The sequence below is a fragment of the Protopterus annectens genome, chromosome 11.part0, assembly GCF_019279795.1.
Source record: "Protopterus annectens isolate FY-2018-M chromosome 11.part0, PAN1.0, whole genome shotgun sequence".
In the NCBI taxonomy this organism is placed as follows: domain Eukaryota; kingdom Metazoa; phylum Chordata; order Ceratodontiformes; family Protopteridae; genus Protopterus; species Protopterus annectens.
The window spans coordinates 541,395,088-541,421,013 of NC_056745.1; the positions used below are offsets into that span (position 1 = coordinate 541,395,088).

At 42.7% G+C, this 25,926-nt stretch overlaps 1 protein-coding gene across 1 annotated transcript in view; it reads right to left on the minus strand.

The window, feature by feature from the left end:
* CAND1 (cullin associated and neddylation dissociated 1) overlaps nucleotides 1-25,926 on the minus strand; it is a 2,253,229-nt gene that overhangs the window by 304,048 nt on the left and 1,923,255 nt on the right. The window contains exon 13 of the mRNA XM_044088050.1: nucleotides 20,225-20,389. Within this exon, the coding sequence (XP_043943985.1) occupies nucleotides 20,225-20,389 (165 nt within the window). The remainder of the gene's footprint in view (nucleotides 1-20,224; nucleotides 20,390-25,926) is intronic.

Consider the following 25,926-nt stretch of genomic DNA (forward strand, 5'->3'; position numbering starts at 1 on the left):
AAATACCTTGGGAATCCTTGGAAAAGGTGGAAATGCATACAGGAATATTCCCGACCATGGGAATGATAAAGGGTTTTGACTGTCAAGTATGGCTGCAAGGATGTCTTGAACAGAATTTTCAGTTTGCTTTAAAATGAGGTGAACAATCTATATAAGGTGTTCCCCACATCTGGATCAAGTCTTGGAAGATCTCTACATGGAGCTTCCAGTTGTGAGGGTCTGTCCAGAATATGCTTGGTCTGTCACGGAGTTTTGTTCTGAACAGTCAAGAATGATGTACAGCCAGCAACGAAGTCATCATTACTAACTGGCAAAACAGTTATGCCCTTGTACCCCCCATTGCTTGTTCAGGTACCACATTACAGTAGTGTAGTTTGTTACGACTAGAAGAGGACCTGGATCCATAAGTGGTGAGGAACTTTTTTTAAGGCATGAATCATTGCCAACATATTTTTTTACATTTACGTACACTGGCATAATTCAAGGACCCCCACAAGCCTTCCACTTGAACTCCCACGGACGTTGTTCCCCATGCAAAATCTGAGAGAGTCCATCTGGGCAGACTGGGTTGTGGTTTGAGGACAGAAAGGGAGTCCTACGATCCCTCCACTACTTCAGTTACTGTTTCACAAATCCAAGTGGCAGTATCTGGAAATCTAAGGGACTATGGTGCTGGGTCCAACAATTCAAGTATTACTGAATTTTTCTCGTGCTTAGTCTGGCTACTGGTATCATGAGGATCACGGATGCCATGAGGCTTAGAATTCTGAGGTAGTCTCTTGATGACGTCATGTAAAGATGAGAAAAAAAAACAAGAAAATGCCCTGATAAGTCAAAACATCGTCTTTTGGCAGGAAGGCTATCCTTTTTACTGTGTCTACCCCAACACCCCATGGAAAAAAAATTGTTGAGAGGGTGTGACGAAGGACTTCTGAAGGTGCAACTTGAAAGCCCAAGTGGCAAAGGAGGAAAGCGACCATGTTTAAGGACTCCAAGCACCTAAATACAAAACCTGCATAAACTAGCTAGTCATCTACAGAAGGAAAAAAATGTGGATGCCAAGGGTTCTGGGGCCAGACACTTTATAGATAGCCCAAAGGGTAATGCAGAAAACTGATAATGTAAGCCAGACACCACAAATCTCAAATATTTCCTGAAATTGGGAGCAATAGTAATATGTTAAGCATCCTTGAGATCTCACCATGAAAACAGTGGTCTGGAATCAATGCTAAGAATGAATGTAAGGTGAGCACCTTGAATCTCAGAACTTTTACAAATGTGTTTTGAAAGGATAAATCTAGGGCCGGGTCTCCGGGACAGCAACTTTTTTAGTACCAAGAAAATTCTGGAATAAGATCCTTTGCCTTTGTGCATCACAGGCACTGGCTCTAGGACTCCTGCTTCAACTATGTGATGGAGCAATGGAGGAAACAGCTTTTTCTGGTCTGTTGGGTTTGGAAGAATTATCTTAAAGGGGGAAGGATTTTCTATCCATTGTAAAGTGTAACCTCTCCAAATTATTCTCCAGACCCATTTGTCTGAGACTATATGCAAACCAGGCTGCAGGGTTGTGAGAGAGAAAGAAAGAGTCATATTCAAGGAAACTACAGATTTTCTCTGAGCCTTTGTAATGACTTCCAGAACAGTTACTGGTGTGTCCTGCAGGCAGCTTTATAAACATCTTCCAAGGCCATTAAGTGAGGGAAAATAGCCGCAGAATTGGGCATCTACTCTCATAAGGTAGTAACACCCTTGTCTAGCTCTGGGGTAGTTCTCAATTGCTCTGAAACAAAAACATTACTAAATATCCAGCAATCCTCTGAGGAAAAGTGAACACTTGTTTGGACTTAGGCTCAGGTTTACCTTCAGAAGAATCAGTACGACTGGACTCAGTGCCAACTATAAAATCAACATGGTCCTCCGATTCATCACTCTCTGAAACAGAAAGGTCTCAAGCCAAATTAGCACTAGATCCATGTCTAGGAAAACAACCACCAGAATTAACTGTCTGCAGAACACTCTTATCAAGGAAACCATATCAGTCTTATAAACAGATAAAATTTGATCATCTTTATCATGAAGCTTCTGCTTCTTTCTTGTGAATTTCACTACTAGATAAAATATCTGGGGACAAATTATTATGTCTGGCAAGGGGCCTCTTACCTTGGACTACTCCTGCATCTAAAGGTTTTGATTATCTCATACCTGTGCCAGGTACTGGAACAGCCGTTGAGTAAGTGTCTAACCCCCATTCCACAGTGGTTGGCACAGCTACACTAGAGGTAGATGGGAAGGACTGCAGGCCAAGCAGTGACCCCAGCAGAATCAAACAATAGGCTGAGACATAGTTTTATTTTGTTTTTTTTCTTTTTTAAAGGTGTAACCAGATTTGTTGACAGTACCTGAGTTAGGATCCATCAAGTCAGGGGAGAGAACAATAGTACTAGATAATGTTAATAAGAAAGTAGTCTCACAACTAAGCACTGCTAAACTGTGCTATCATCACAAAAACAGTTTGGAAGGTATTAAAAAATTCTTTTACAACTGACAGAAGTTAAAAAATTTCCAGTACACAAAGTCCAAGTACCAAATCAACAAATGTGCCAAACCAGTGTTAATTAGCTCCACACACTTTAATCACATTAAACTGCCATAAAATAACATTTAATGGCAATTTAAACTACATTTTCTTGTCAGAGAAAATCACTACAGTACATCTGTAGTAAAATTCTGAACAAATTTGAACAGATGTAAAATGTATAAATGTTGAAATTGAAAAAAATCCAAGTTCTGCAGTATTTTCCTGTCAAAGGGTGACAAAGCATAGCAACAGTAAAGGAGAGGATGATTAATTTATGGTTCTGACTGCATGAAACAGCCCTTGCTGACTAACAGCTTACACACACACACACACACACACACACACTGTACATTAAGTAAACCATTGAATATTTCCTCAGAAACAGTAAAACAGTAAAAAAGTATTTGTCAAAGATAGGAGCTAAACAAACACTGCTACAAGCAGAAATTCCCACATTGACAGGTAAATATTACACATTTTTTAACAAACAAAAATAGAAAGAAAATAAATTAATAATAAAAGGAGAGAAAAGGTGTCCCCAAATGGGGCTTATCTGAGCAGTAAGCCAGAAAAACCAGCACCAGATGCCAAGAGTCATGGAACTTTCTTCTTTGGATGATAGAAGACCAAACACTCGCTTCTTGTGAGAGCTGAATGGTTGAACATATCCTGAGAAGGAAACAATCAGCTTTTAGAATTGCCACTTATTTTACACTGATGTACTTTGTCCAGAAAAAGCTATCTCTGTTGCTCTGCATTGTCTCACCTCTTCAGTGGGCACCCCAGGGCAGGTCTGAAGCATCAGTTGTAAGGACTCGGTACTCCACGGTTTAGCTGTCAAGTCTTAATTCATCAGAGAAGTTCCTTCTTGATGCAAGGTGGGGGACTGTGCTTACAAGGACTGTTGGTATTGAATTAGGTGCTCTTTGGGTACCACTGAATAAACCTAGGTACAGGACCAACTTTGTCTAGAGTGAATTTTTTTGTAAGCTGGAGTAGAAAAGGGAAAGCCGGTCACTTCCCCTCAGCTTTTGGGGTAGAGGGGCTCCAATGGGTTAGGGTTGGGGATGTTTTGGGGAGGGAACAAGGAAATGCAGTTTTGAGTCAGAGCTTCCACCTGCTGGGTTCCCTGGGGAGGTTGAATCCACCAGGCCTGAACTTTCTGCCCTTGACTTCAGTTTGAGAAGCTGTAAATCAGAGTCAGGAAAGGACCTGGGACTGATGAATCTAGGTGAGGGAACTTGCAAAAAGACAGTCACTGCCTGCATAGGCTTTGCCTTCTCCAGTTTTCTTTGAGATAATCCTGGTCAATTTCTGCTTTAATAAGCTCAGGCAGAGACTGTTTTCCAAGCCAAGCATTTTAATAACCAACACTGTAAGCAGTGGCCTTGGTAGACGCTTCCAACATATCAAAAGCCACATTTCAGAGAGCGTATGGCAACCTGGAAACTGTTGCTAGAACGCTTCATCACCTCTTTCTGGAAAGCTTAGTCTTTCATCATCTCTACCTTTTTTTCATCGACCCATAAGAGTCTACTGTCATTTAATCATGACAGTCAATTTAAGACTCTCATGCCCAATGTAGCTAAAGTGTAAACCTTTTTGCCAAACTGAGGGTTCTGCTCTTTTTTAGTCTTTTTATAATTTGGCAAAGCATTTTCAGAAATGCGGTCTTGGGCTGCTTTGGATGCTGACTAGATAAGTTTAGGATCAACCAGTGGATTCCTATACAGGCACCTGTAGAACCAGTCTGGTTTCCTGGATATATCATCATCCACTACTTCCTAGACTGGAAGAATGGAGAGAGTTTTGAGATCAGGAAGACCAAGAAATTGTCTAAAACATTTCTTAGGCCACAGACATTTCTCATTTTCCCAGCTGAACAATTCTTTCATTTTATGAAGAGCATCTAGACAAGAGAGGTCCTCAGGTGGTGAAGGTGAGGCTGAGACAAGAATATCCTCAGACTCAGATATGGCATATGACCCTGTAGAAAGCTGGCCAGTTATGTCAACTTGCCTTTCAGAGTCGCAGGAACTAGAAAACTCGTGTAAGGAAGGGCTCTTTTCCTTTTTTCAGAAGAGATTATAGGAGCAATATACCTTTCAGTGCCCAGCTTCCTGGACCTCAGGACATCCATCAAATCCTCTGCCACCCTAAGGCTAGGGCAAGCACACATTTTTTTTGGTTGATTGGATCTACATTTGGGAATGTCATCTGGGGCTCAGGTCTCTGGCAGTTGGTCATGACCTGAATCTGGTTCAACAAATCTTGCAAACAGATATAGGGGATTCCACCCTCCCCATCAGTTATGAGGATCTGGGCATCAGAAGCTTGTGTGTGCCTAAGAGGCACTAGACCCCCATCCAATGCCTGGATGTACTCTGCTTTAGTGGATGCTGATGGCACTGACCCAACCCTTTACACCTCAAAGCCATGACATCAGTAAGGAGGGGTGTCCGCAACACCTGCCAGAAGTACAGTTGTGTACCTACCATAAATGTACATGTTCGAGTGTATTCACTGTTGCAGTCATTACTCTTGGGTTATCCTGCTGGCAGGCTACCCGCAGTCGGCCTGAATTCCAAAGTCCTGGTCCAGCGTTGGTTGCTGTCTCCTCTTCCCTGACGTCAGTGCGCCAGGGGTATACAAGATGCAGCCGACGCCATTTTCTTCAGTTTTTCTTGCCGCGTGGTGCCCGAAGCAAAAGCAGTTCGCAAGTGCCGGTCAGCAGACTCCTGAGATTTTCAATTCGAATTTCAGAACCGAAGTCTTCAATAAAGCTAAGTACCACGTTGGGGAAACTTTTTCTTGCCTCAGACCAATGTCAGTATAAGTTAATTGTATTTCTTGTGGGAAGCAAATACCTCAAAATTTTCATTCTTACTGTATTCCATGCCTAGGCCCAGACTATGACGTCACTAGTTGTCGATTTTGTGCTAGATTTAACAAACGCACTATTAAATGTCGGTTTGATTTTGCTCGCCATTACTTTGGCCGAAGGTTTAATTATACCATGCCCTAGCAACCAATGACCGGAATACACAAAAAACACAAAGCCAAGGATAAGGACAGGCATCAGAGGCCCAAAACTTATGATGAAGCCTCTTCTAGGCCAGTCGCCGGTTCTCAGTGAGGCGCTTTCGTAGCCCCTGACACCCGCTACCTCAGAGCCACAGGCCGCCTCAGAATCCCACGTGGAGATGTCTAGGCCTCTGGAGTCTCAAGGTGTGGTTCTGGCAGAGGAAAGTCATTGGGACTGTTTCCTGTATGGCTGTGATTTGTCTTCTCCGCTTTTGGAGGTAGAAGCACCCCATTGTTTAGACCTATATGAGCATTGGGGCTGGGATCTGCCTCTGGGGCATCTGTATCTGCCTCTTTGTGGCTTGTCTGACACTGGAAAGGACCAATTCTTTGTAGGCCAGTTCCTGCTAAATCTGGGTGGCTGCACCTGTAAGAAATCCTTAATTGTCTGCATAGATTTCGCTTTGTCCTCCATTTTCTTCAACACCTCTTCTGCTTCAACACCAAACAAAGTATCATGCTGTAACGGAGCATCTAATAATTTTGCTTTAACATGATCAGGCAAATTCTGTTCCTTTAACCAAGCATGTCGCCTAATGACAGACCCCGTAACAGCGGCCCTGCAAGAGGCCTCCAGAGAATCAAAACCACATTGCAAAGTATACTTTCCCACTTGTTCAGCTGCATGCAATAAATCCTGCATTTTTTTGTTTTCTGCACAATCAGAATTTGTTAACATTTTCTGTTTAAGCAGTGACAATAAGTATTGCTGATATTTAAGCATATGAAATTGACAATTTAAAGCTCGCATGGCCAAGGTAGCAGAAGTGTAAACCTTTTTTCCCCAACTGTCCAGTGCCCTAGAATCCCTATCAGAGGGGATAGGATTTTTTGCAGTGGAATCCTTGACCCCTTTGGGACCCTGAGAAATAGTTTCTGGGTCAGCAGCAGGGTTTTTTTATAAAGAAATTTATGTGAATCTGGAACCCTGTAGTATCTGTCTGGCTTAACAGGTGCAGGGGGTAAAGAGTCAGGAGACAGGCCGGACTCTGAAAATACATCATCTACAATGTCTAAAACAGGAGGGATAGCAAGAGGCCTGTGCTGAGGTAGTAAAAGAAAATCTCATCCTTTACTTAGATTCTGAGTAGTCTTGGCTCTCCCAGTGGAAGTGCTCCCTCATGGTATGCAGGGTTTCCCCAAAAGAAAAATCCTCAGGAGGAGAGACTGAAGGGATAGATTCTTCAGCATCGGAATCCTCATAGGGAGGGAGAGAGTATTCATGGTCAGAAGAGGAGCCAGAGGAAATGGAAACCTGATCTGAAGATTCATATTCTGTCTCTTGCCTAGGCCTCTTCTCAGGAGGGGGATGGGAACCCCTGATCAAAGGAATTAGGTCTTCGGCCATTTTGAGCATCTGTTTTTTAGGCATGGAGGCCTGTCCATAGGCTTGCTGCACTTGTTTCTTTGTCTTTAGTGGTGCTTTGCATTGTTTAGACCTATATGAGCCTTGGGGCTGGCATCTGTATCTGCCTCTTTGTGGCTTGTCTGACACTGGAAAGGACCAATTCTTTGTAGGCCAGTTCCTGCTAAATCTGGGTGGCTGCACCTGTAAGAAATCCTTAATTGTCTGCATAGATTTCGCTTTGTCCTCCATTTTCTTCAACACCTCTTCTGCTTCAACACCAAACAAAGTATCATGCTGTAACGGAGCATCTAATAATTTTGCTTTAACATGATCAGGCAAATTCTGTTCCTTTAACCAAGCATGTCGCCTAATGACAGAACCCGTAACAGCGGCCCTGCAAGAGGCCTCCAGAGAATCAAAACCACATTGCAAAGTATACTTTCCCACTTGTTCAGCTGCATGCAATAAATCCTGCATTTTTTTGTTTTCTGCACAATCAGAATTTGTTAACATTTTCTGTTTAAGCAGTGACAATAAGTATTGCTGATATTTAAGCATATGAAATTGACAATTTAAAGCTCTCACGGCCAAGGTAGCAGAAGTGTAAACCTTTTTTCCCCAACTGTCCAGTGCCCTAGAATCCCTATCAGAGGGGATAGGATTTTTTGCAGTGGAATCCTTGACCCCTTTGGGACCCTGAGAAATAGTTTCTGGGTCAGCAGCAGGGTTTTTTATAAAGAAATTTATGTGAATCTGGAACCCTGTAGTATCTGTCTGGCTTAACAGGTGCAGGGGGTAAAGAGTCAGGAGACAGGCCGGACTCTGAAAATACATCATCTACAATGTCTAAAACAGGAGGGATAGCAAGAGGCCTGTGCTGAGGTAGTAAAAGAAAATCTCAGCCTTTACTTAGATTCTGAGTAGTCTTGGCTCTCCCAGTGGAAGTGCTCCCTCATGGTATGCAGGGTTTCCCCAAAAGAAAAATCCTCAGGAGGAGAGGCTGAAGGGATAGATTCTTCAGCATCGGAATCCTCATAGGGAGGGAGAGAGTATTCATGGTCAGAAGAGGAGCCAGAGGAAATGGAAACCTGATCTGAAGATTCATATTCTGTCTCTTGCCTAGGCCTCTTCTCAGGAGGGGGATGGGAACCCCTGATCAAAGGAATTAGGTCTTCGGCCATTTTGAGCATCTGTTTTTTAGGCATGGAGGCCTGTCCATGGGCTTGCTGCACTTGTTTCTTTGTCTTTAGTGGTGCTTTAGTCTTTTCCTTTGGAGCTGTAGTTGGTTTTATATATAACTGTGTAGGCCTGAAAACACCCTCAGAAGCCGATGCCTGCTCAGCGGCTCCGGACCCATCTGAGGGAATATTTTCCAAGTGTCCAGTACCTTGAGTTTCCAGAGGCCTAGCCTGCTCCACGTGGGAGTCAGAGGCGACCTGCGGCTCTGAGGTAGCGGGCGTCAGGGGCTGCGAAAGTGCCTCACTGAGAACCGGTGACTGGCTTAGAAGCCTCGTTGTCAGTTTTGGACCTCGGATGCCTGCCCTTTTCCTTGCATTTCTTGTGAATTGCGGTAGTCGGATGGCTATCCGACATTTTGTAATTAAATCTTCGGCCAAAGTAATGAAATGCAAAATCGTACCAACGCTTAAGAGTGCGTTGATTAAATCTAGCACAAAATCTGCAATTAGCTACGTTGTGATCAGGGCCTAGGCAAGGAATACAATAAGAATGGAAGTTCTTATGAGGTATTTGCTTCCCACAAGAAATATAATTAACTTTTTCTGACATCGGTCTGGAGAAAGAAAAAAGTTTCCCCAACGGGGTACGTAGCTTTAAATGAAGACTTCAGATCTGAAATTCGAACACAAAAATCAAAGGAGTCTGCCAACCGGCACTTGCGAACTGCTTCTGCTTCGGGCACCGTGCGGCAAGAAAGACTGAAGAAAATGGCGTTGGCTGCATCTTTTATACCCCTGGTGCACTGATGTCAGGGAAGAGGCGACAGCAACAGACGCCGGACCAAGACTTTGGAATTCAGGCCGACTGCAGGTAGCCTGCCAGCAGGATAACCCAAGAGTAATGAATGCAACAGTGAAACACGAACATCAGGTCTCTGATATCCTGGCCAATGTCAGGCTTCTAAAGCCAGGAAATCCCAAAATTACTGCAACAATGAAGCACCTTGCTCATCATCTGTTGCAAGCCAATTTAAAAATTCTTCTATTTTATTTACTTCCTCATTAAAAAGGTATGCACTAATGAGGTGACTAAACAATTGTGAAGAAGAATCTTTATGATGTAGCTATAAAGTAAAATAAAAATATTTCTATTCCTCAGATGAAAAGCAATGGCTCCTCTTCCTTTTACTCTCTGCTCTCTTGCAAGCTTTGTTGATACTGATCAAGTTTTGTACTAATTTAACAAACTCATTTGTGCAGGTGCTTAAAATGAACCAGAACCGGTCTTGACTGTTCATTGAAAGTGATGTGTAACTTCCTTAGCCAGTAATTTGTAGTAAATGAAGGGAGGGCTTCAAAAAAGGGAAAGATTAGTTGTGTAAAATCTTACCCTAACAGCAGATGTCCTTCTCTTCCATGTTGCAGTGTTCGCACTTGTGGATATCCTCCACCTCAGGCAACCCGAACGTCTGGCTCCTATGTCAAAGCTTAAGCCTGGTTGCTGTCAGGTGCATGGGACATCACGCGCAGGGCCAAAACCGTGGGCCATAAATGTGATGTGTGCACGCAGAGACCTCAGAAATGACTACCCAGTCAGACAACAGTGTAAGGAGAACATAAAGGATGCCATTCAGAGAGGACAAAGGCCATAAAGGGGGTTGGAGAGAGGGAAGGAATACTGCAACATGGAAGAGAAGGACATCTATGGGTATGGTAAGATTTTACAGAACTAATCTATACCCTTCTATTCTCATGTTGCAGTATTCCCACTCGTGGGAGAGTACCATAGCTGAAGCAGAAGAAAGGGTGGAGGAAGAGGTAGCAGCCCCCAGGAAACCATGGGGATGATGCTAGCAAATCCTGTCCTGGCTCTGGAGATGTTGTCCAACTTGTAATGCTTAGTGAAGGTATGTACAGAGGACCATGTTGCTGCCTCTAGAATAGTAGATGTTTCCAGGCCTTTAAGGAAAGCCCCTGATGAGGCCACTGCTCTGGTAGAATGTGCTTTTACAGAGTGGGGTAAAGTCTTTTCCATGGAAAGAGTAACGGAAGTGAATAGTTTTGCAAATCCAGGAAGATATAGTCCATTTGGATACAGCTTTCCCCAGGGCCCTGGAATGGAAAGATACAAAGAGCTGATTGGACCTTCTAATGTTCTTGGTCTTGTCCAGATAAAATCTTAGTTGCCTATGTACATCAAGGGAGCGGAGCACTCTCTCACTGTCATTTTGAGGAGAACAGAAACAGGTGGGTAAGAGAATAGACAGGTTGAGGGACAGTTCATTGACCACTCTGGGCATGAAGGACAGGCAGGTACGAAGGGTTACCCTGCCTTTGTGGAAGACAGTGTAGGGTGGAAAGGCCATGAGTGCCTGCAGATCAGAGACCCTCCTAGCTGAAGTAAGTGGCTACTAATAAAACAGTCTTCCAGGTACACGTCTTTAAAGAGGCAGAGGCTGCTTGTTCAAAGCAGGCAGAGACAGTTCAAGTCGCAAGGAGGGGGAATTGGTGTAAAATTTAAAGTTGCACTACACTATTCAGGTAGTCTGTACCTTTACTCAATGAAAACACGAAGATCAGTTCAGCTGTTAATGACATTCATTTACTCTGCTTACGAAGTAGATATCTAGTTTAACAATGAAAGATGCACACAAATAACAAAGCCATAGTTCAGCTTACAGCATCAGATTTGTAAGGATAGGAAAATCAAAGTCTCTTATACAAAAGAAAAAGTCCCAATCTTTATAGTGTCTTTCCTGCCTGCATCAGCACATTAGAGAATTTGCAAGAATAAGTCTTTCTTTTGATGCTGGTCTGCCGACAGTTTGTTTTCCATATTTCAAACATTCTGTTCCTGAAGGACAACTCCTCTGCTTTTCTCTTATCTTGCACGTCCTGTTGACGAGACACAGCTGCATACAAGAGTTCATCTTGACCTGCTTGTAGATAGAGAATTTCACAAACTGCATAGTTTATAAAAGATAAAATATTTTACTTCTGACTCCTAATAACAATGAATGCCAAGTTATACGTTTTTGCCACGTGCACTCTACAAACAAATGCCGAATATTTACTTTACATTTTCAGAATAAAATCCACTGAAATCCATCGTTACTCTCACAATCCCCTCTTTTCAATTAAAAAGCAGAAAATGACTGTCCGTTTTCGACTTCACCTGTACACATTGAAACCTTTTCCAATTTACCTAGGTTAACCATCATAATTTGTTGGATTCTATACGTTTTCCGCAAATGGCAACTTGGATAGCAATTCCAGATAATTAAGGACTATAATGCCCAACACTACTAATACAGGATGTATCAACCAACTTAACAGTTTTTCCCCGATTCTGACCAACCAGTAAAGATATCCCACCAACTGTGAGCAGTATCTTTTTTGGTCTTTTCAGCCAAACTAAGTAATTTATCTTTTGCAATGACGCTTAATCCTTCATAATACAGAATACTTTTATTTTATCTAAACACTCTCGGAGAATCTTAGTTATTGTTCATTATGTTTTTTTTTAATTACCCAAGGATACAGATATATTGGAATGCTGTATTAAGTCATAATTCCTATTCTTGGAAGTATTTACTTCTATGGTTTCAGTAAACACACAGCTCTGATTATTCCATTTAAGGAAATCAACATGTGAAACATCCTACAAAAGGTAATTTTATAGTATGACCTACATCTTGATCTGTAATCAGACAAATATGCTGAGGAGCCACTTCTATAAACATTTGAAAAGAAGGTGGCATATGATTACCTTCAAATTGTGGCAACCAATACTCATACCCCTCTGGTATGAGGAAATATCATGGGTAATACCGTAAATTGACACAATAGTGGTAACAGTAACATTATAATGTGAGAATTGCCCTATACAATACTGTGGAGTACAAAACGTTACTTCAGTAAATAGCTTAATCCAATCCATATCAGGTATCCATTTGCTTGCCAAACATTTTCGTTTTGTAACATCAGTTTAATTTGTACATTATTTTTTTTATTTTTACATACAAAGAGTGCATAGTGCACTTTGTCCAATTTACATAAATTGTCATATTACCATCAAATTTCAACTGATGTAGTTGCATAGCATCATAGCTGTCTACTCCAAGAAGCTTGCAAAAGTACAATCTGAGAGATATTTTACCCCACTACTTTTAAACGATTAGATATAGAATTTCAATGTCAGCTGCATTAATAACTCCAATGCCTGTGGTTAGGCCTCTTAGGAGAGTATTATACCAAGCTCTTATTTTGCATAATATTGCCCTGGATTTTCTCTTAAAAGAGTACATTTTTTACTCTTCCTGCAGTCCAAACTTAGTTTGTATCACTTTAGCTAAATGCTGTTCTTTTGTTTCAGACACAGTTAGTGTAAAACTGAAAGCATACCATTGCCCTGTAATATACATCATTTTATTGCAGTATTGTTTATTTGCTTTATACTGTGATAATTGAATGTATGCTTGCCATTTGGCTGTTACCTAGACTGTGACACTTCGGTCTTACACATTTGCTTTTTGGATTTGATTATAACATAGCCCACGTACTGACTGTACTCTGTGTAGTATTTACTTGCAAACAGATTATTAATGACATGTATTTTGCTGGAGTCTTTGCTATTTTTACGCTATTATACATTTACAAAATTTTGTAAGAAACAAAAAAGAGATATTGGCTTAACTAACACAGGCTTAAAACAGATATATTTACATGATTTACATTTGCTGTTGTGTGCCTTTTGCTGCACTTTAGGTGAAAAGAAAATACATGCATGTCAGTCTTGTGATGTCATGTCTTTAGTGTGTTTAACTCTCTCATTTGATTACTATGCCCTAGAACTGTTTTATTACTATTTAAGTGCCTTGCTGTAACTGAATGAAACTTTGTGCTGTGTACTCAACCACTATCGAAAGGTAGAATAGTACATCGTAAATTATTTATCAGCGTAATCTGCTGTTGCTTTAACTCTTTACTAATCAGATTGTATTTGTCAGTATTCTGTTCTGCTGACTTTAAAGCTCTTATGCACTTCTGAAAAAGTGTTTGCATATGTTGTCTGAACTTTCTGAACTCACTCTGACTATGTCTTAGAAGTTTATTAAATCTTTTTGTCAGTTTACCATGAACTTCATCTCTATTCTTATCTGTTTTGTAATGTGCACTGATTCTATGTTACTTTTGCTGTATATAAGCCATGAAACGCTGAGGAATAAACTTTCAGAAGCAACGCTCAAGTGTATCACTGTATACAGTGCCTACAGTTTTAAGAACCCAAGCTTGAAATGTAACCATGTTATTAAAAATCACCTTCTGTTCATCCCACTTAGGGAGAGTGTGTAACATTAGCTAAATGTGCTGCTCTAGCAGCCTCAGATTCCTGTGTCTCTAATTGAGCTCATAATTACATCATTCTGCGCATCAGCCAGTTGCTTGCCATATTTGTTTTGCAAACGGACAATTTTATTTATTAACTCTTTTATTATACAAATAGCTTTACTGCCTTGTTTAATAACAGTGTGTGAAAAGGTGTTAATTTTAGTCTGAGACACTTTCAAAAACTGAGAAAATCGTTTGTACATTTAGCAGTGTCAGCATGCATTTTACCAGACACATTTTATTTATCACAGTAAATCTGAAAGTGACCCATGTGGTCAAGATGTTGCCGGTTGCTATTTTTAGAATCCAATCTTTAATCTCTTGCAAATCAGACTGTAAATTACAAACTTTGACATCTACATCAGCCTCCAATAAATCTTTTGCAACAAGATATATAGAAACAGGAACCATTGTCTGCGCTTCAAGCATTACTTTATCCTGGTTGTGTTCCAGGTTTTGTATAATACGTTTATGACAAGGCATGCAAAAAGCAACATTTAAATAACACATTTCTGTACATTCTGTGACACTTCTGACTTACGTAAGTAAAGACTTACAGGTGCTAACATGCTGATTATACTATGTATTTAAATAATTCCACACATCTATTTAGGATTCAGATACAGCAACAGTAAAATACTTAGTGCACTTCTTGGCATTTTTATGAATTGCATTCATTGTTAAAAGAAAAACAGAAAAAAATATTTACCACAAATGTTCAGGACAAGGTGGCCAGTCTTGACATGAAGATCAGTTGTGGGAGGATTCTCTGCTGTCTTTCACTAGATGCTGGTGAAGCAAAGTCTGACAGTACGAACTGTTCTCCATATGTCACCAGCTGTCTGAAGAAGAATTACTGGACTGCCCTGCAGTGTTTGTCCTCCAGTCAATGGACAAAGTTTTAGGAAAGAAGTGTCCACTCCAAAAAAGTCTGTGCATGAATGTCACACTGTGAGAGGCACCTCTGCAGGTCACCTCCCTGGTTGTTTTGACTGGTCTAGTCTTGCCACTGTAAAATTTAAAGTTGCACTACACACTATTCAGGTAGTTTGTACCTTTACTTAATGAAAACACTGAGATCAGTTCAGCTGTTAACGACATTCATTTACTCTGCATACGAAGTAAACATCTAGTTTAACAATGAAAGATGTACACAAATAAGAAAGCCGTACTTCATCTTACAGCATCAGATTTGTAAGGATAGGAAAATCAAAGTCTCTCATACAAAGAAAAAGTCCCAATCTTTACAGTGTCTTTCCTGCCTGCATCAGCAATTTAGAGAATTTGCAAGAACAGTAAGTCTTTCTTTTGATGCTGGTCTGCTGACAGTTTGTTTTCCATATTTCAAACATTCTGTTCCTGAAGGATAACTCCTCAGCCTTGCTCTTGCACGTCCTGTTGATGAGACACAGCTGCATACAAGAGTTCGTCTTGACCTGCTTGCAGACAGAGAATTTCACAAACTGCATAGTTTATAAAAGATAAAATATTTTACTTCCGACTCCTAACAATGAATGTCATGCTATAAGTTTTTGCTAAGTGCACTCTACAAACTGAAATGCAGAATATTTATTTTATATTTTCAGAAAAAAAATCCACTGAAATCCATCGTTATTCTCACAACTGGTGTTCTAGGTGGTCTGATATGGAGGACCCCCTTCAGGAATAGTTGGACTTCCAACCTAGAAAGTACGGGTGGATCCACAGGTAAGCGGGCTGAAATGGAAGATAAATGGACTTTCACTGAAGAGTATGAAAGTTCTGATTTTAGAAGCTCACATATAGGCTAGGACTAGAGGAACCAACTGGAGAACAGTTTCCATTTTGAAACATAGGATCTCCTGGTGGTAGGTTTCCTGGCCTCCTGCAGAATAGATAGCACGTCCTCTGAATAAAGGTGTCTGAAAGGGATCAGGAGTTCATCACCAACAGGGCTAGGCTGAGGGTTTTCAGGTGGGGATGAATGAGAGATCCCTTCTGTTGTGCGAGAAGGTCCACCTTGTGAGGCAGCCCTTGGCAGGAGATAGTAGGAGGGGGAAACAATGCTGCCTTGGCTAATAGGGGGTCACCAGCAAAATTTTTGGCTTGTCCTTACGGATTTTTAGCAGAACCCGCTGAATGAGTGGGAATGGGGGGGGGGGCACAAGGGAACAGCCCCTTCGAAGAAATCAAAAAAAGCTTCCACTTTCAAGCTAGTGGGGAGGGAGTTCTGAAGCAGAAAAGCTGAAGTTGTCTATTCTGAGGGGGAGGCAAGCAGATCTACTTGTGGGGTGCCCCATCGGTGGACAATGTCTTAGAACACATCTCTGTATAACATCCACTCGTGATGTTGACGGCATCTGCCTGATGGTTGTCCTGAGATGGAATGTAGACCACCTGCAGTGTGACATTGTGCTGGGAGGCCAACTCCCATGCCTGTGCTGCAAGACTGCACAGTAAATAGGATCTGGTCCCCCCCTATCTGTTGATGTACCACATCACAGTTGTGTTGTCTGCAAAGATTTGTAGCGGGCCTACCTGCATTAGAGGAAGGAAGGTCTTTAGAGCTAGAAGGTGAGCAGTAATTTCTCTCACACTGACATGCTTCCTCCGGAGGGAGGGCTCCCACTGAGCCTGTACCTTGAGACCGTTCATAGTGGCCCCTCAACGTAGATCTGAGGCATCTGTGTCCATAGATTGCACTGGTTTGGTGGGCTGCACAGGAAGGCCTGGATTTTGGTATATTTGATGGATCCACCACCTCAACTCTGTTTTTAGGCAGGGTAGAAAGGGCACCAGGAATTCTAAGGGGTGATTGTGTTGGGGCCAGACACTTTTCAAGTACCACTGAAACTTCCTCGTATGAAGCCTGGGCAGTGGCAACATGGGAAGAGTAGCTGCCATGAGGCCTAGAAGATGGAGGAATTGCCTGGCAGAGATGTAGTTGACAAGTAGTAGCTCCTGGAAGACACTGCTTAGGGAGGAGACTGTCTTGAGGAAGGAAGGCCTTCATCAGGTCTGTCCGTATTCTGCAGCTCAGAAATGTTTGGTCTTGGGCTGGAGTGAGGGAGGATTTTAACAGATTGAGAGTAAATCCCAGACTCTGGAGAAGGGACACAGTGAATTTCAAGTCCTGAGGGTGACTCCCTCTTCTACTAGAATAAGGAGGTCATCCAGGTAAGGGTTGATTTGAATACCTTTCATTCAGCAGTAGGCTACTGCTGGGGCTAGACACAATGTGAAGACCCTTGGTGCAGTAGATAAACCAAAGGGCAAGGCAATAAACTGAAAGTGTGAGGATGGCACAGCAAACCTCCTGTAGTCTGGATGTATGGGGATATGGAAGTATGCCTCCTTCAGGTTCAAAGTGGCCATGAAGGTATTGGGTGACAGTAGTGGAAGAAGGATTTGAAGGGATAGCATACAGAAGGAGGGAACCTGCAGGAAGGTGTTTCACAGGAACAGGTCCAGAATGGGCCTCCAAGGGCCATCCTTTTTTGGTACCAGGAAAAGTCTGGAGCAGAATCAACGCCCTTCCTGGCCTGAGAGAACCCTTTCCATGCTCCCTTGTGAAAGATCATCTTGGATGGTTTGGGGTATTAGGTGGAGCTGTTTATTGGGAGGAAATGGTATGCCTTGTGGTAAGGGTTTTTCCTGCCAGGTCATAAAGTAGCCTTTATCAACTATTGATAGGACCCAGCAATATGAAGTAATATCTTGCCAAATGGGTGGACAGTGAGAGAGGCGGGTGGAGAGGGAAAGGTGGTTTAGGGAGTCACGCATTGTTGGTTCTATCTGGAAAGGGCTGCCTGGGGGTGGGTTGAGAGGAAGCAGGCCTGGAAGATTATGTTTTTCTAGACCCTTTCCTGTGTTTTGAGGAAGAGGAAAAGGAAGGGGCAGGATCCCTTGGACAAATGAGTTTTTAGCAGGGTAGCTGCTGTGGAACTTTGGAACTGGTGAGATCAAACATGTTTCAAGTCCTGGAGTTCCTTTTTTCCTAGAGGCTTTTGAATAGTTCTGAGGACTGTTTGGCAAACAGGAATTTGTTGTCTATGAGTGCATCAGAGATTTTGTTTTTAAAATCATCAGGGAGTGGTTGTAATCTGAGCCAGGAATATCTGCGCAGTACAGAGGCTGAAGCCTCAGCAGCATCATAGCTGCATTTTATAAAATGGCAACTTGTGCTAAGGAAAGTTTAGATGCAAACTGAGGTATGGTAGGTGAATCAGGCAAAGAAGAAAGCAAAGAAGTTGCCTGGGAGACCACGTCTAAGGCATATTTAACCATGTGGGTTGATAGTTAATGACCCTAAAGGCCAGGGTGGAACAAGTATAAATCTTTTCTCCAGTTTGTCCATGACTTTACTGTACTTGTCAGATGGCAAAAATGATGAGGAAGGGATTTGCCTGGATGGGTTATCTGGAGCCACTGCAATCACAGCTGGGTATGCCATAGGTGGCTTAATGAGGTACTTGTGGTCATCGGGGGCTTTATACAACTTATCAGGTCTTTTAGGTGCTGAAGGCTGGGATTCAGGGATCTTAGAGGCTGGAAGCAAATGCATCCAGATAAGCTGGAATCACTGGGGGGAATAGCAGAAGGAGAGGGTGACTCCATCTCTAGAAGTTCAAAATATCTCTTGCACCTCAGTCATCTGAATGGCATCCCACTTGAAGTATTCCCTCATTTGGAGACAGTTTCCCCAAAGGTAATATCTTCAGGTGGGCAGTCTCCTTCCAAGGAGACCTCATCAGGGGAGCAGCACTCCAGGGAAGAAGCTAGTTGGGAGGTGTAAGTAAGAGATTCATCAGAGGTGGAGGTACAGGACTCTTCCTCCCGAATCTGAGCAGGGGGAATGGAGGTAACTGAAGCTGGCCTAAGGCTGAGGGTAGGCAAGACTGGAGCAAGTAAAACTGTGGGTCTGAGGGTCATAAATGTCTGAGCCAAGGGCTGGGAAAGAGCTTGCCAGCTGTTCTTCAGTAATGGAAGATAAATGTTTAGTTTTGTTTCTCCACCTTAAGGGAGTAGTCTTACAGGTGTTTGTGAGGGAGAGGGCCTGCGATCAGGCATCAGGCCTGAGGGAGGAGAGCCTAGTTTTGACACCATAAGCAGCTGTCTGGTGATGCCCAGTTCCCTCTCGATATCAGCTGGAGCAGACATTGCAGTAACCTTCGTGGACGTGCCTAATGGAGATTCGAGGGCAGCTTCCTTCAATGTACCTGCCAAAGTTGCCAGTTCATCGGGACGTCCCTCAGCCCCTAGACTGGTAGCTGGTGGGACATCCAAAGTCAGAGGGGCAGCAGCTGTAGGCCTTGAAACCTTGGCCTTCTTTTTAGGGGGCACCACCTCGATGGCTGATTTGGGTTCCATGACTAGGGCTAAATTCTTGAGTCGTTGCTTTTCCACAAATAATTTCAGGGTTACCAAACTGAGTAGGGTCTTTGGTACAAAGGACTGACAAATGCTACAGGTAGTATAGTCGTGGGATTGGCCTAAGCAAAACAGACAAAGCTCATGCAAATCTGTGTGTGGAATCTGATGACCGCACTGACACTTACCCTTTTCTCTATGGCATCGGCTATAAAAAGGAGCAACAGCAACCAAAGCCTAAGCAAGCAGAAGAAAACATCCCCAACAGGGTCCTTATCTGAAGACATCTTCTGTAGCATGGAACGAAGCGAGCAAGCTGGCGTTCGACTGCGGCAGAGAAGTTCTGAGGTCTGTACATGCAGATGTCACATTTATGGCCCACGGTTTACGGCCCTGTGTGTGACGTCCCACTCACCTGACAGCAACCAGGCTTAAGCTTTGGTATAGGAGCCAGACGTTCGGGTCGCCTCAGGCGGAGGATCCCACAAGTGAGAATACTGCAACTAGAGAATAGAAGGACATCTATTCATTTTCACATGGGGGGTGGGGTTTGCCATTCAAAGTGTAAAATAAAGAAATCACAACATGAAAACTCAAACAACTTTATTAAAAGCAGAACAGCTGCTTTACTAAGTGCTACAATGACAAAAGTGCTCTTACAAGAAATGCCAAATAAATGCATATGACGTACATATCTGAATCCCAAAATTGTGCGTCATGGAAATTCAAGATACAATATGCTAAAAACATGGCACTAAGTTTCCATGGTTGCTTATTACTGGGACTTCTCCCCTATTCATTTATTTGGCATCTGTTGACTGAGAACACCTGACTGAGCTAGAGCCCTTTTTCAGCAGAGGCCTGGAGAGAAAAGCTCCACAAAAGCACACAAAATGGTGAAAAAACAGCATTAATAAGAAATATCCAGAAAAATAGTGTGTGTAGTATTTAAACTGGTTACAAAACTGTTGCATCCAATGTGAGTACACACAAAAACAAAGGTTACAAAGATAGCATTTGTTTGGGAACAATACGGAAAAGACTGTAGTACTCAAGTTGTTAATGTTGCGTCTGATGCAAATGTACACAGCAGGTATATAAAATAAAGTGTTCATGTAGTCTTTTCCCTTTTGACACAGGCACAATTACCTCCCTCCTCCCAATTCACTCATACAAACAGCTTCAAAATTTCCACTCTTGAAACTTGAATAAGAGGGCGAATTGCATTATCAGATGTAAAAACAAAGATATTTCCTTCCAAAAACTGGAAAAAAAAACAGAAAAACATATTACCTTTATGTCATAATGGTCCTTCAACCCATCTTCAACATGGTTAAGAAATTCAAAAATATCAAGTCGATCAAGACAGCTGTCTAACAGTGTGTACATGCATTCAAAAGCTGCCTTTCTGATGTCTAAACCATCATCAACTGTGTGCTTAAATGGCCCCATTTCCACCTAAAAAAAGAAAGACAGCATGCAATGATTAACAGACAGTAACATCTACAAAAAGTAATGAGCTTAATCAGACTTCTTTTCATAAGAAACAGCATGGAAAAGAAAGGCAAAATTAGGAAAAGGGATAGCCTCAATTTGACATTCAGTTTCTTTTTCACCAAGTCCCATACTGGTGTTCCTCTACATCTACCAAATTGTCAGTATTTTACATAACCGTATACCTGATTGATATATACAGCTTTTCTTAATACTGAGAAATTAAATAAGACCAGAGTATAAAAAATTTCATTTATTAACATGGTATTAAAATATTTCTAGAAAAACGAAGCAAAATTGTTCAATTATAAAACTGAAGTTTAGATAAGAATAATTCATAAATAAAGGACTCCTGATTGAAACCAAAGAAATACTTGTAGGCTGGTAGAGGTTTTACCACGGTTTCTGAAGCAGAAGGTTATGCTATTAGTTGTGTGAGTGCAGATTGTTTTACTTCAAAATAAATTGCTTTAGAAGCTGCAAAGTAAATTAGCATCAATGTTATTTTGTCTTCCACAATAGTTTTTCCCTAAAAAAAAAAAAAAAACGAAGAAAGGTATACCAGCCAGGGTACAGGTTTTGGTAAAAGTTCACAGAAGTTGTTAAGGAAAATGTAATATACCAAATGTCTTAATTATTCTCAGGAATTAATATTTATATAGTCAGACACCTCCAGCATCTAAGGAAGCTTTCAGACTAATTTAATATTTTAATAAATACAACTACTTAAGTCAAAAAAAAAAACTATTTAAAAGTAAAATCATAAATAAAATAAACAAAATAAAATCCAATATAGATATTTTCTTTACTATACAGACTTCATTAGCCTGTGAAAACACATTTTCTTCTTCAGAAAAACTTCACGTTTGATAAAGCAGCTTAAAATACTGCACATTTAAAAGTAATCAATGAGATATGATCAATAGATACTCAAGTGTTGTAGCCTCCTCCCTTTAAATCAAGGGAGCTGTTACTACCTAAATGCATTATGTTTGAAGAAAGGAAAGCTGTGCAAGAACTTACCATAACCATAGATGTCTTTCTCTTCCATGTTGCAGTATTCTACTAGTGGGTTTACCCTTCTTCCGATCAGCTTGTCCAGCTAGGTATCCAAAGCTTTTTCAGTCCCCCCTTGGTGGGTCGGACTTCTGACAGAGAGGCAGGTACGTGGGCCATAGAGGTGACATCTGCATGCACCAGTCCTCAGAACCAATTAAAGCCCCCAGATTCAGCCAGTTCTGAGGGACATAGCCTGTCCCCGAGCCGGGCAGAGCAAGAGCAAGGTTAAGAAGGGGGACAGTGGGAGGGAAGGAATACTGCAACATAAAAGAGGACATCTACGATTATGATAAGTTCTTACACAATTTTCCTATGTCCCTCTATTCCAATGTTGAATTATTCTACTAGTGGGCGAGTACAAAAGCTAACTAAAGGTTGTGGGATGATCTGGTAGAGGACTCTAAGAAACCATGCAGGACAGCCCTGGCAAATCCTGACCTGGCTCTGGAGATTATGTCCAGTTTGTAATGCCGGGTGAAAGCATGCTCCGAAGATTAGGTGGCTGCCTCCAGAATGGAGTTAAATATGCAGACCTTTGAAAAGGCCCCAGAAGAGGCCACCGCTCTTGTAGAGAGAGAGAGAGTCTTCCCATGGTGGTTGTAGCAAAAGGAGATAGCCTTGGCTATCTAGGTAGAAATGGTCAGTTTTCCCACTGCTTTCCCCAGAACCCTGGGGTGGAAGGAGACAAACAGTTGGTCTGATTTGCAGAAAGGTTTAGTTTTATGCAAACGGAATCTGAGTTGTCTGTGGACATCCAGGGAATGTAGGACTCTCTCACTATCGTCCTGCGGGTTAGGGAAAAAGTTAGGCAGGTGGATAGCCTGATTTAAGGAAAGGTCACTGACCACCTTGGGGGTGAAGGACGGGTTTATTCTCAGGGTGACCCTGTCCAAATAGAAAACCAGGAAAGGCAGAGTGGCCATGAGGGCTTGAAGCTCTGAGACCCTCCTGGTTGATGTCATAGCCACTAGCAGGACTGTTTTCCATGTACAAAACTTTAGGGCGGCCTTGTCAGCCGGTCCAAAAGGTGGCAATGTGAGTTTTTCTAGCACATAATCAAGATCCCAGGGAGGAGGGGATGGTTTCCTGGGAGGTCTTAGGTGCAGACCCCCCCCCCCCTTCAGGAAGAGTTTGGCTGGTAATCTGGATGCCAGTGGAGGTTCCATAGGCAGGCAGAGATGGCAGACCGGTGTGCTTTTAAAGAGGAGTAAGACAAACCTGTCTTTAGGAGTTCACACAGGTAGGACAGAATCAGAGGCACGTCGCTCCATCTGTCTTTTGTGACACCAGAAGGAAAACCTTTTCCACTTGGAAAGATAAGATTTTCTTGTGTTTTGTTTCCTGGCCTCCTGCAGGACTGAAAGCACATCTTCACTGTACAGGTGTCTGAAGGGAATCAGAATCCTATCCACCACAGGGAGAGGTGCAGAGACTGCCACTATGGGGGTATCTGTGCCCCCTTGTGCTATGTGAGTAGGTCCACTGAGGGTGGTAACTTGTAGTGATTGCCCTTGGACAGTTGGAGAAGTAGAGGGAACCAGTGCTGCCTTGGCCAATAGGGAGTCACCAAAAAGATTTTTGGTGAATCCTGCTGAATTTTATCAAAGGGAAGGGGAAGGCGTCTGCTTGCACTGCCTTCGGGTCTGGAGCAGTAGCTCTGGGGTTGCCGGTTTATGGAGGAGGCTAACTGGTCTATCTGAGAAACCCCACTTGTAGTCCAGATCTAGGAACACCTCTCTTGACAGCATCCATTCGTGGCTGTCTGAGGTGGTTCTTCTTACGGAATCTGCCTGAGAGTTGTGCTGGGAGGGAATGTAGGCTGCCTTGAGGGAGATTCCCTGAGAGGTAGCCAGATCACATACCTGCAGAGCTAGTCTGCATAGGAGGTAAGACTTTGTCCCTTTTTGCTTAAGTACCAGGTTACTGTGGTATTGTCTGTGACTATTTTTAGGAGGCCTTGCTGGAGGTAAGGTAGGAAGGCCTGCACGGGTAGGAGTATTGCTGTCATTTCTCTGTTGATGTGCATCTGTTTGCGTCTGTCTGTTCACAAACCTTGCACTGTCCTTAGGCCCAGAGTTGCCCCCCAGCCCAGGTCTGAGGCATCTGTGGGCATGATATGGCAAGGGGAGGGCATTTGCAGGGGCATGCCCAGATTTTGGGCAAGTTGGGCCAGCCATAATTTTAATTCTTGGTGAAGACGAGAGAGGAGTGGCACCCTGAACTCTAGAGGATGAGACTGCTGGGTCCACACCGAGCAAAGGTATCACTGGAACTTTCTCATGTGTAACCTCGCTAGGGGCAACATGGGGACAGTAGCTGCCATGTACCCCAGGAGTCTTAGGAATTCCCTCGCAGTCAGGGCTGTTAAATGGAGGGCAGCTTGGAAGTGGTGGGAGAGGGACACTTTTTCCTCTGGGAGGGAGGCCATGCTGATGTCTGTCCTGATTCTGCATCCCAGGAAGACAATGTCCTATGTAGGATGGAGTTGGGACTTTGGGTACTTTATTAGAAATCCTAGAGACTGCAGCAGGTGCAGGAGATCCTTGGTGTGAACCAGGAGAGTCTGTCTGTCCACTGCTTGAATGAGTAGGTCATCTAGGTATGGGAATATTTGTATTCCCCTTGTCCTGCAGTAGGCAATGACTGGGGCGAGGCACTTTGTGAAAAACTCTTGGGAAGTGGAGAGCCCAAAAGGCAATGCACAGAACTGAAAGTGACAGGAGCCTGCAATGAATCCGAGGTACTTCCTGGAGGAAGGCTTTATGGGGATGTGGAGATAGGCCTCCTTTATGTCTAGGGTTACTATGAAGGCCTGAGGGAGAATGAGGGGGAAACATAATGGGTAAGGTGAGCATCATGAAGGAAGGAACCTTTAAGAAGAGGCTGATGCGGGAGAGATCTAGGATGGGCCTCCATGGTCCTTCCTTTCTGGGCTCCAGAAAGATTCTTGAGTAGAAACCTTTTCCTTGTGCGGGGGGAGACTGACTATGGTGCCTTGTAGAAACAGGCTGTTTAAGACCTCTAGTAGGAGGGGCAAGTGGATGTGGGAGAAGCTGGTATAGGTAGTCTTGGAAGTGGAGAAAACCAAGTCAAAGTATCCTTCCTTCAGGAAGGACAAGACCCATTTGTCTGTTATTAGGGACCAGGCCAGGAGAGAGAGATGGCTGGATAAGGGGGTGCTGACAGGAGGAGGTGGGAGGAAGGGTGGCAGGCAGTAAGACACTGCCTGCCCTGTCTGGAAATGGAGGCCTCTGGCAGGAGGCCTGAGAAGTCCTTGGCTGGGATTGGTGAGACAAGGTGTTTGAGGTCTTGAAGCTCTCTTCCTTTTTGCTGGAGAGACTTGAAAAGATCAGACACCTTCACACCAGAGAGGGCCGAATGTTCCAAGGGAGGAGCCAGGAGCTTGGCTCTGAAGTCATCAAGGAGAGGCTGCAGACGCAGCCAGGAATACCTTCTGAATATGGATGCTGATGTAGCTGACCTGGCTGAGACTTCGGGCTGCATCGTAAGCACACCTAAGTGAGTGCTTGTTCACTTGAGTGACAAGGACGAGTAAGGAAGACAGGATGCTTTTGCAGCACAGTCAGGCATGTCAGTAATCTCTTTGGAGGCTTTGTCCAGAAGGGCTAGTGAGTACTTGACCATGTGAGACTGGTAATTTGTAGCCCTAAATGCTAGGATAAAAGAGGTATAAATCTTTTTCCCCATCTCTCCATAGCCTTGCTGACCCTATCTGCAAGTAGGACAGTAGTAGTAGGGAGTAATTTAGATGCCCTGTCCGTAGAGATAAGTCCACAAAATGAAGAAACCAAGGTACAGATCCACACAAGAAATTTATTATGAGCGCTTTCATCTCTCTAATGGAAACCATCAGAATGAAGCTACATTTACCCAACATCCCTTATATATATATGACAAAACAATTGCACCTTACAGTTAGTAAAATACAATTGATAAATTAATAAAACAGTTTCTTAAAGCAACCATCCCCAAAACTATGTTAAAATAACAGAATAAAAATCTTAAAACAGTTGTTCAGGTATGTTAAAAATTACAATGCATAATCCATAAGTAACATGCGCAACATTCCTCAACAGTGTTTGCAATGTGTTCTTAAAAAGCAACAATCCTATATTTTCCTATTATAGAAAGAATTGTGCCTTAAGTCTTAAAACAGAACTAATGGACACTGCACTATTAATTCCGGGACCCTCTGATGCATTTGCCCTTATCTGCCATTTTAGTTCTGACAATTCCAAGAAGTCATTAAGGGGTCCCCTCTTTCTCCCAAAGTTACCTGTTCTATTATAACAAATTTGAATCAGTGTCCTTCATTGGCAATAATGTGTCTTGCTACTGCATTTTTACCATCTTTATTTATATCATAAAATGTTGATATATTCTACTCATTAGTGCATTTATAGTTTTGCCAATGTAGAACC